The 11,098-nt window shown below is 49.3% G+C and overlaps 1 protein-coding gene across 1 annotated transcript in view; it reads left to right on the top strand.

Annotated features, from left to right (window-relative positions):
- Positions 1-10,748, top strand: part of LOC137308706 (NACHT, LRR and PYD domains-containing protein 3-like) — a gene marked incomplete at its 5' end in the record, with an annotated part of 18,765 nt that extends 8,017 nt beyond the window's left edge. The window contains 5 exons of the mRNA XM_067977267.1: positions 806-887; positions 1,785-3,588; positions 5,367-5,537; positions 5,766-5,933; positions 6,095-10,748. Of these exons, the coding sequence (XP_067833368.1) occupies positions 806-887; positions 1,785-3,588; positions 5,367-5,537; positions 5,766-5,933; positions 6,095-6,182 (2,313 nt within the window). The remainder of the gene's footprint in view (positions 1-805; positions 888-1,784; positions 3,589-5,366; positions 5,538-5,765; positions 5,934-6,094) is intronic.
- Positions 10,749-11,098: the final 350 nt, after the last annotated feature.

Genomic DNA, 11,098 nt, shown 5'->3' with positions numbered 1-11,098 from the left:
GTGTGAGGAAATGGAGGGAGTTGGAGGGGAGTGGGGGAGGGGGAAGTGGGGGTGAAGGGAGAGGAGGGGAGAGGGGTGTGGGGTGGGAGGGAAAGGGGGAAGGGAGAGGAGGGGAAGGAGAGTAGGGAAGAGGCTAGCGGCAATATTAATAGTGTCAATCTACCCAATATAATGACTAATGGAAACAGATTCTGTAATTTCCCAAAGTTGCATTGTCGGAAATTCAGACCAAAATGAAACCAACGGAGTATAATTATTGGCAGAACAGTTGAACTGAACTGAGTGATGTGGGCAGTAGTTTTAATTCTAATTCTAATTCTAATCGATGATATGAAAGGACTGTTTGAAAATCACATTCAATGTCGGTGTAAAACTGCTGAAAATTGTTCACAGTTTCTGAATCACAAAAAAACAGGAGAATGATTCGAGACAGGAAAAGGCGACTTGGCTCATAGTGCAGGGTAGTGGTTATCTTACTTAACTCAGGATGCAGCATGAGTTAGGAGTTCAAATCCCAACACGGCGGCTGGGGTTTTTAAATTCAGTTAATTAAATAAAACCTGCAACAAAAGCTCTTTGTTATTAAAAGTTGACCATGAACGCGACCTATTGCCATAAAAACCCATTTAGTTCATTGATGGAGAAAAAAGTCTGGCCTATTTGTGACTCCAAATGCACAGCAATGTAATTGATTCTTAAACTGCCCTCTGAATCAGTTCAAGGGTAATTAGGGATGGGTAATAAATGCCTTGCCAGCGACGCCCTTATGCAATTTGATGAAAAAATATAATTATGTCCCTGTCAGAGAAATAGCCCCACCTACCTCTCCTCTAAGTGTATCCACAGAAACACGTTCAGTTACACAGCCCCTTTCGTGTTGTTCCCTGGTAACTGGACTCCTGCTCTCTGACCCTTTGGGTGAGAGAATTACCTTGATTTCCATTCATATTTCTGACTTTCATTTCTCTCCATTTTTCATTATTTTGTTGATTGTGAGCCAGTTTCCTGTATCCGTTGAGTATATTCAAGATGGAGTTTGATAGATTTTTGGACATGAATGGAATCTATGGATATGGGGATAGGGTGGAAAAGTGGATCAGCCATAATCTTATTCAATGGTGGAGCAGGCTCGAGGGACCATATGGCCCACTTCTGCTCCCATTTTATATATTCTTATATTCTTACATCCTTACTAATGATGGGAATGTCATTGAAATATTTCAATACCGAAGTCTATTGCCCAAACAAAATACATCAAACACTCTCAACATTCCCTCAACCTAAACTCCTCTAACACCTTAAATCATCTCTCTGATTCCCTTTTGTACCTTCAGAATGGCAGTAATCTTTAACTGTGACACGGTGACGCTAGAGGTACAGCGAAAACCTCAGATGACCTGCTCGGACCCTGAAACAATAAGAATTTAACTCCAGTCTATTCAGTCTGTCCCTCTCTCAGTTCACACAACACCCCAGATAATCTGCCCAATAACAATGGAACTTCTGTCCATTCACAGTCTGTCCTTCTCCCAATGCCCACAATATCCCAGATAACCTGCCCGAGGACTGATACAATAACAGTGGAACTTCTGTCCATTCACAGTCTGTCCCTCTCCCAATGCCCACAATATCGCAGATAACCTGCCCGAGGTCTGATACAATAACTGTGGGACTTCTGTCCATTCACAGTCTGTCTCTCACCCAGTGCACACAATATGCTAATTCCCATTTCCGCAACATTTTACTGAATACTGAAGCGAGTGTGAGAAGTTGTTCTTTTTCAGCCAATACAAACAATATTAAGAACCACTTTCTGTCTGTTCTAATTGAAGATGTTCAACAGAAACACAAGGAAACACTCCGGGTCCAAACTGAAACACTGAGAGTGAACACGATCCTAATAAAGGAGAAGGTTAAGATTTTCCAGCTGGTCACTCCATACACTGAGCTAACGGTCATTTCTACTGTTCGAGATCGGACACTTGTAGAACATGAACTGCTGGCAAGAGGCCGAGACCATGAAGAGTGGAGAGAGAAACATCTCTGGAGAGAACTGGGAAAAATCCGAACTGATCAATTGTTCCAGAGCAGTTTTTCCCAGAGAAAATCCAAATCTGGGAGTTCAGCAGCAGTGAGCGGAGTCGCGGGGATTGGAAAAACAACAATGGTACAAAAGATTGTTTATGACTGGGCCACTGGGAAAATATACCCACACTTTCAATTTGTTTTCAGTTTTAAATTCCGGGATTTGAACGCCATTAACTGTAGAATAAACTTGAGGAATCTGATACTGGATCTGTATCCATACTTGAGGAATATTTTGGCAGAGCTCTGGAAGAACCCAGAGGGATTACTGTTTATATTCGATGGTTTAGATGAATTCAAGGACAGTATCGATTTTGCTGACAGTCGGATAAATACAGAGGCTGATTACATGTGCACAGATCCTGAAGACTGGTGTGAAGTGTCTGACATTGTGTACAGTTTAATACAGCACAAGCTGCTCCCAGGATGTTCAGTTCTAGTGACCAGCCGACCCACTGCATTACATTTATTGGAAAAGGCTGAGATCAGTGTCTGGGCTGAAATCTTGGGATTTGTTGGTGAGGAACGGAAGGAATATTTCAACAAGTTTTTTGAAGATCAGTCGGTGGCAGCAGCTGTTTTCAAACATGTGGAGGAGAACGAGATCCTGTACACCATGTGTTACAACCCTTCCTACTGCTGGATCCTCGGTCTGTCACTGGGTCCCTTCTTCACACAAAGAGACGGGAAACAGCAGCGAGTTCCCAAGACCATCACCCAACTATATTCCTACTATATTTACAACATTCTGAAAAACCATGGCCGAGAGATTGAATCCCCCCGTGATGTGTTACTGAAGATCGGTGAGATGGCCTTCACTGGAGTCTCCGAGAAGAAGATTGTGTTTGGAAATGGAGATTTGATCAAGTACAATCTGCAACCTTCCCAGTTTCTGTCTGGGTTCATGATGGAACTTTTGGAGAGAGATGATTCTGCCCAGAGTGTGGTTTACACATTCCCGCGCCTCACCATCCAAGAGTTTGTAGCTGCACTCGCACAATTCCTGACTCCAGATCGAGGGGACATCCGGAAACTCCTCAGTGAAGCCCACAGCAAGGAAGATGGACGATTTGAGATATTTCTCCGTTTTGTTGTTGGTCTCTCCTCCTCACAGTCAGCTCGGCCCCTGGAGGAGTTTCTGGGTCCATTTCTTCATCAAACGATCTGCGGAGTGATTGACTGGGTGAAGGAGAAGGTTGAAGGACAGATTGGAAACACAGAGAGTCAAACTGGTAAAAGGAACCTCCTGAACGCATTCCACTACCTGTTTGAGTCTCAGAATCAAACACTGGCTAGGGCCACAGTGGGATCTGTGGGAACACTTATATTTGGAGACAGGGACTCAGGGCGAACATTGCAACTGACCCCGATTGACTGTGCGGTGCTGTCTCATGTTATTGGACTCTGTGATACAATAAAACACCTCGATCTAGAGAACTGCTCCATTCAATGTGAAGGACTCCAGCGGCTGGGACCCGGACTGCACAAGTGTCAAGTGTTGAGGTAACTGTTGGGCCAATTGTACAACAGTCACGGATTGTATTGTTGCTCCGTAATGAAGGGAAACAAACAGTTCAGATAAACCAGAGAAAAGCAGATTCAACACAAATATGACAAATGATAAGAGGGTCGGTTAGTAATTCCCTAAGAACTGGAGAATCTGAAATGGATCCTTGTGAACAAGTGGGGATTTTACATTCTTCATCGGATCAGTAAATACAGGTCACTGAAAGAGTCTGATAATTTAATTGCAATAAATGATATTTGTTGCTGTTTTTCTCACTGCCTGAGATACGCCCATTGAAGAGACTCCTTCTCACTGTTACTTACACGTAGACCGACACTAACTGCAGCGGTCCTTGTGTTGGATCATTCCACCCTCTTACCGAGGTGTGGGGACAAGTGACGGTCACCGGACTGTCAACATGTGTAGGAGAGGGAAGCAGAAACACCAAACATTCAGTAACAAAGAGCAAAACACAGCTTTCGGGCAGTCAACCGCCAGTGGGTGAGCTGAGCTTTCCCCGCAGGACGTCGGTCCGTTATCTTAACTCCTCAATGACACAGCCCCTCACACTCTCCAATACATCCACCATCGCTTCACCCAGCTGGCAGCACTCGTGCCTCTGAGTCAGAAGGTCGTGGATTCAGGCCCCTCGCTCATTAATCCAGGCCGACATTTCAGTAGGATTTGGGAGCTGAAATCTGCCGGTAAAAAGGTTCCAATCTCACGGGTTGAAGGGTATTAGCCCAGGAGTACAGACACACACCGGCCAGCGGTGGGGCCTCACACACAGCGGGAGGATCCTGGGTAAACCAGGGGGCAGTGAACCAGGGAATTTCCCATAATCTGCCCCCCTGTCTGTGATGCCCCGCTCAGCGACGGAACTTCAGAAAATTCCCCATAAATTGCCAGGCCCGTTCAACCTGAAATAAATGTGGAGCCAGTTTAGTGGGAATAAAGAGAGAGCCTCCCCTCCCCTATAAACTTGGAGTAAAGGGACATTTAAAACATGTAACGGGACAGAATAAATTCTCCTTGTCACATGAAATCCTGTGGGACGGATTTTACAGCAGCCGTTAGCGCCGTTTCACAATATAACTCACTCCGAGATATTATACAGATTAATATAATACTGCATAAAGTACAGGAAATCACCGCTTTATCATTTAATGCAGGGAAAATCATCACATTCCCTTAAAATCTGGGCCTTAAGAAGCAGCAGAAATGAGACAAGTTTCCCCAAACATGAAGGGACCGTCCAGGAGGGTAATTCTGATCATTCGGGAATGAAACCGGACTGAAGGACATTTAAAGACTTCACACAGACAGCACTTTATTTAATCAATACATTTACTGACAGTCCGTGAATATATGGGGCATTGGACAGAGAGAGATTCATTGTCAGTGACAGGGAAATCTGGTTATTAATTTCCTGAAGATTTTTCAATTGTTTCCTGTGATATCAGAGAGAAATTGTATCAGATCGGGGATTGGATTCAGTTTGTTTCTCACTCTCTGTCTGTTTGTGTGATTCGACTGGGGAGAAATAAACTGGGAGATTCAGGAATGAAACTAGTGTCTGCGGCTCTGGGAAACCCGGACTGTAAAATACAGGAATTGGGGTAAGTTTCAGACTGTGTGAGATTGTGTTTATAATAACCGGATGTCTAACACCGTATATTAATGTCAGTATAAGCAAGCATAATACAAATAAATACTGGGAATTTACTCTGATTCCTGTTTTCTCTGCTCGTCTCTCTCTCTCTCTGATCTATAGGTTATGGGATAACGATCTCACAGATTCTTGCACCGAGGATCTCTCCTCCGCTCTCAGTACAAACCGGTCACTGACGGATCTGAATCTGGGTAATAATAAACTGGGAGATTCAGGAGTGAAACTATTGTCTGCGGCTCTGAGGAACCCGGACTGTAAAATACAGAAACTGCAGTAAGTATCAGACTGTGTGAGATTGTGTTTATAATAACTGAATATCTGACACTGCACTTTATTATTAGTACAAGTAATAGTGCTATTACTAATAACAATGTACAGTGTTTATTATCAGTAATAGTGTTACTAATAATGTACAGTGTTTATTAATATCAGTATTAGTCTTATTGATCAACACTGGGGATTTACCCTGATTCCTGTTATTTCTCTCTCTCCGATCCCCAGTCTGGATGATGTCGGTCTCACAGATTCTTGTACCGATGATCTCTCCTCCGCTCTCAGTACAAACCGCTCACTGACGGATCTGAACCTTGGATCAAACTCCTTCACAGACCGATCTGTCCCCGCTCTCCGTTCCCTCATACTGACCCGCAGGAGTCTGAAGCGGATCCGGTAAGTGTTTGTGTTAATGTTCAATGTAATAAATAAAATATCAATGGGATTCAGTCCCTTTTTTGTCTGTAATTATTATTGAAATATTAACCTCAGTCTCCCTGTTATTTACACTGTTGTTCCATCTGTTTATTTCCTGTTTAATCTTTAATCTGTTTCAGGCTGAGGGGGAATCTGTTCAGTCCAAATGGAAAGAGACACCTGGAGTCACTGCGGGAATCCAGACCCGGACTGAGTGTGGGAGTGTGAACATTTCAATTCATAACCATTCCTGGTCTCATTATATGAACATTTCAATTTATAACCATTCCTGGTCTCATCACATGAACATTTCAATTTATAACCATTCCTAGTCTCATGATATGAACATTTCAATTTATAACCATTCCTAGTCTCATGATATGAACATTTCAATTTATAACCATTCCTGGTCTCATTATATGAACATTTCAATTTATAACCATTCCTGGTCTCATCACATGAACATTTCAATTTATAACCATTCCTGGTCTCATTATATGAACATTTCAATTTATAACCATTCCTAGTCTCATGATATGAACATTTCAATTTATAACCATTCCTGGTCTCATCACATGAACATTTCAATTTATAACCATTCCTGGTCTCATTATATGAACATTTCAATTGAAACCATTCCTGGTCTCATTATATGAACATTTTTGGCCGATTCTCTGTCCCTCCCCTTTAACCGGCCGCGCTCCAGGTTTAAATCCGAACGGCCCTTTAACGGTTTCCAGCTCGAGCTGAGCGAGCGTCGTCTCCCATTGTGACGTCAGAGGCCCAGCGACAGGGTCACGAGACTCAGTCACCCGGTCCCACAGCGCTGATTCTGCCGGATATCCGGGGCTGGATGGTCCCCAATGGGGCACTGGGTCAATGTACAGACAGGAAGGGCCCAGGGTGGGGCTCAGTCTGGGCTGCAGTGAGACACTGGGTCAATGTACAGACAGGAAGGGCCCAGGGTGGGGCTCAGTCTGGGCTGCATTGAGACACTGGGTCAATGTACAGACAGGAAGGGCCCAGGGTGGGGCTCAGTCTGGGCTGCAGTGGGACACTGGGCCAATGTACAGACAGGAAGGGCCCAGGGTGGGGCTCAGTCTGGGCTGCAGTGAGACACTGGGTCAATGTACAGACAGGAAGGGCCCAGGGTGGGGCTCAGTCTGGGCTGCATTGAGACACTGGGTCAATGTACAGACAGGAAGGGCCCAGGGTGGGGCTCAGTCTGGGCTGCAGTGGGACACTGGGTCAATGTACAGACAGGAAGGGCCCAGGGTGGGGCTCAGTCTGGGCTGCAGTGAGACACTGGGTCAATGTACAGACAGGAAGGGCCCAGGGTGGAGCTCAGTCTGGGCTGCAGTGAGACACTGGGTCAATGTACAGACAGGAAGGGCCCAGGGTGGGGCTCAGTCTGGGCTGCAGTGAGACACTGGGTCAATGTACAGACAGGAAGGGCCCAGGGTGGAGCTCAGTCTGGGCTGCAGTGGGACACTGGGTCAATGTACAGACAGGAAGGGCCCAGGGTGGGGCTCAGTCTGGGCTGCAGTGGGACACTGGATCAGTGTACAGACAGGAAGGGCCCAGGGTGGGGCTCAGTCCGGGCTGCAGTGGGACACTGGGTCAATGTACAGACAGGAAGGGCCCAGGGTGGGGCTCAGTCTGGCCTGCCGTGGGACACTGGGTCAATGTACAGAGAGGAAAGGCCCAGGGTGAGCCTCAGTCTGGGCTGCAGTGGGACACTGGGTCAATGTACAGACAGTAAGGGCCCAGGGTGGGGCTCAGTCTGGGCTGCAGTGGGACAATGGGTGAATGTACAGACAGGAAGGGCCCAGGGTGGGGCTCAGTATGGGCTGCAGTGGGTCACTGGGTCAATGTACAGACAGGAAGGGCCCAGGGTGGGGCTCAGTCTGAGCTGCAGTGGGACAGTGGGTCAATGTACAGACAGGAAGGGCCCAGGGTGGGGCTCAGTCTGGGCTGCAGTGGGACACTGGGTCAATGTAAAGACAGGATTGTCCAAAGGTGGGGCTCAGTCTGGGCTGCAGTGAGACACTTGGTCAATGTACAGACAGGAAGGGCCCAGGGTGGGGCTCAGTCTGGGCTGCAGTGGGACACTGGGTCAATGTACAGATAGGAAGGGCCCAGGGTGGGGCTCAGTCTGGCCTGCTGTGGGACACTGATCAATGTACAGAGAGGAAGGGCCCAGGGTGGGGCTCAGTCTGAGCTGCAGTGGTACACTGGGTCAATGTACAGACAGGAAGGGCCCAGGTTGGGGCTCAGTCTGGGCTGCAGTGAGACACTGGGTAAATGTACAGACAGGATTGTCCATAGGTGGGGCTCAGTCTGGGCTGCAGTGAGACACTGGGTCAATGTACAGACAGGAAGGGCCCAGGGTGGAGCTCAGTCTGGACTGCAGTGGGACACTGGGTCAATGTACAGAGAGGAAGGGCCCAGGGTGGGGCTCAGTCTGGGCTGCAGTGGGACACTGGGTCAATGTACATACAGGAAGGGCCCAGGATGGGGCTCAGTCTGGGCTGCAGTGGGACACTGGGTCAATGTACAGACAGGAAGGGCCCAGGGTGAGGCTCAGTCTGGGCTGCAGTGGGACAGTGGGTCAATGTACAGACAGGAAGGGCCCAGGGTGGGGCTCAGTCTGGGCTGCAGTGGGACACTGGGTCAATGTAAAGACAGGATTGTCCGAAGGTAGGGCTCAGTCTGGGCTGCAGTGGGACACTGGGTCAATGTAAAGACAGGATTGTCCGAAGGTGGGGCTCAGTCTGGGCTGCAGTGAGACACTGGGTCAATGTACAGACAGGATGGGCCCAGGGTGGAGCTCAGTCTGGCCTGCAGTGGGACACTGGGTCAATGTACAGACAGGAAGGGCCCAGGGTGGGGCTCAGTCTGGGCTGCAGTGGGACACTGCGTGAATGTACAGACAGGACGGGCCCAGGGTGGGGCTCAGTCTGGGTGCAGTGGGACACTGGGTCAATGTACAGAAAGGAAGGGCCCAGGGTGGGGCTCAGTCTGGGCTGCAGTGGGACACTGGGTCAATGTAGAGACAGGAAGGGGCCAGGGTGGGTCTCAGTGTGGTCTGCAGTGGGACACTTGATCAATGTACAGACAGGAAGGGCCCAGGGTGGGGCTCAGTCTGGGCTGCAGTGGGATACTGGGTCAATGTGCAGACAGGAAGGGCCCAGGGTGGGGCTCAGTCTGGGCTGCAGTGGGACACTGGGTCAATGTACAGATAGGAAGGGCCCAGGGTGGGGCTCAGTCTGGCCTGCTGTGGGACACTGATCAATGTACAGAGAGGAAGGGCCCAGGGTGGGGCTCAGTCTGAGCTGCAGTGGTACACTGGGTCAATGTACAGACAGGAAGGGCCCAGGTTGGGGCTCAGTCTGGGCTGCAGTGAGACACTGGGTAAATGTACAGACAGGATTGTCCATAGGTGGGGCTCAGTCTGGGCTGCAGTGAGACACTGGGTCAATGTACAGACAGGAAGGGCCCAGGGTGGAGCTCAGTCTGGACTGCAGTGGGACACTGGGTCAATGTACAGAGAGGAAGGGCCCAGGGTGGGGCTCAGTCTGGGCTGCAGTGGGACACTGGGTCAATGTACATACAGGAAGGGCCCAGGATGGGGCTCAGTCTGGGCTGCAGTGGGACACTGGGTCAATGTACAGACAGGAAGGGCCCAGGGTGAGGCTCAGTCTGGGCTGCAGTGGGACAGTGGGTCAATGTACAGACAGGAAGGGCCCAGGGTGGGGCTCAGTCTGGGCTGCAGTGGGACACTGGGTCAATGTAAAGACAGGATTGTCCGAAGGTTGGGCTCAGTCTGGGCTGCAGTGGGACACTGGGTCAATGTAAAGACAGGATTGTCCGAAGGTGGGGCTCAGTCTGGGCTGCAGTGAGACACTGGGTCAATGTACAGACAGGATGGGCCCAGGGTGGAGCTCAGTCTGGCCTGCAGTGGGACACTGGGTCAATGTACAGACAGGAAGGGCCCAGGGTGGGGCTCAGTCTGGGCTGCAGTGGGACACTGCGTGAATGTACAGACAGGACGGGCCCAGGGTGGGGCTCAGTCTGGGTGCAGTGGGACACTGGGTCAATGTACAGAAAGGAAGGGCCCAGGGTGGGGCTCAGTCTGGGCTGCAGTGGGACACTGGGTCAATGTGGAGACAGGAAGGGGCCAGGGTGGGTCTCAGTGTGGTCTGCAGTGGGACACTGGATCAATGTACAGACAGGAAGGGCCCAGGGTGGGGCTCAGTCTGGGCTGCAGTGGGATACTGGGTCAATGTGCAGACAGGAAGGGCCCAGGGTGGGGCTCAGTCTGGGCTGCAGTGGGACACTGTGTCAATGTACAGACAGGATTGTCCCAGGATGGTGCTCAGTCTGGGCTGCAGTTGGACACTGCCTCTGTCCCTCCCAGTTATGAGTCGGACTCTGTAACAACTGACCCTCGAACCCACCAAAATCTCTGTGCTCCTCCAGTTTTGGCCTCTTGCACATCCCCCACTCCCTTTGCTCCACGATTGCCGGCCGTGCCTTTCGCTGTCTCGGCCCTATTCTCTGGAATTCCCTCCCTGAACCTCTCCGCCTCTCTCTCCTCCTTTAAGACTCTCCTTAAAACCTACCTCTTTGCCAAAGCTTTTGGTCACTTGTGCCAATACCTCCTTGTGTGGCTCGGTGTCACATGAATCGCTCCTGAGAAGCGCCCTGTGACGTGTTACTGCTATAAAGGTGCAATATAAAGGTAAGTTATTGACGGTGTGCTGTGTTAATAAAACTCCACCACTTACTTCAGTGCCGGCCTGGTCTCGTTTTTAATTTTTAAATGGTGTTCGTGTTTTAAAATATTGAGTGAAGGATCCTGGAAATTCCATCCTTCCTCCTCGAAGCGGCACCGCAGACGCGACTGTTTGGTCCAGTGAACTGTGTGTGTTTATGTTTGTGGCGGGAGGAGGGGTCTTATTCGGGAGGCTGGATGTGCAGTTTACACAAAATGGTGAGTCGGACTGTGAGCAAAAGAGCTCAGCTGGGACCCCACAAAATGGCCTCCCGACATTCAACACAAAATGCCCGACGTGAACCCGCCGCAAGATCACAGAATGGCACATCACAAAAGGAAGCCATTCGGCCCATCGTGCCAGTGT

Source organism: Heptranchias perlo, unplaced genomic scaffold, assembly GCF_035084215.1.
Source record: "Heptranchias perlo isolate sHepPer1 unplaced genomic scaffold, sHepPer1.hap1 HAP1_SCAFFOLD_138, whole genome shotgun sequence".
In the NCBI taxonomy this organism is placed as follows: domain Eukaryota; kingdom Metazoa; phylum Chordata; class Chondrichthyes; order Hexanchiformes; family Hexanchidae; genus Heptranchias; species Heptranchias perlo.
This window is presented reverse-complemented; position numbering and strand designations above follow the sequence as displayed.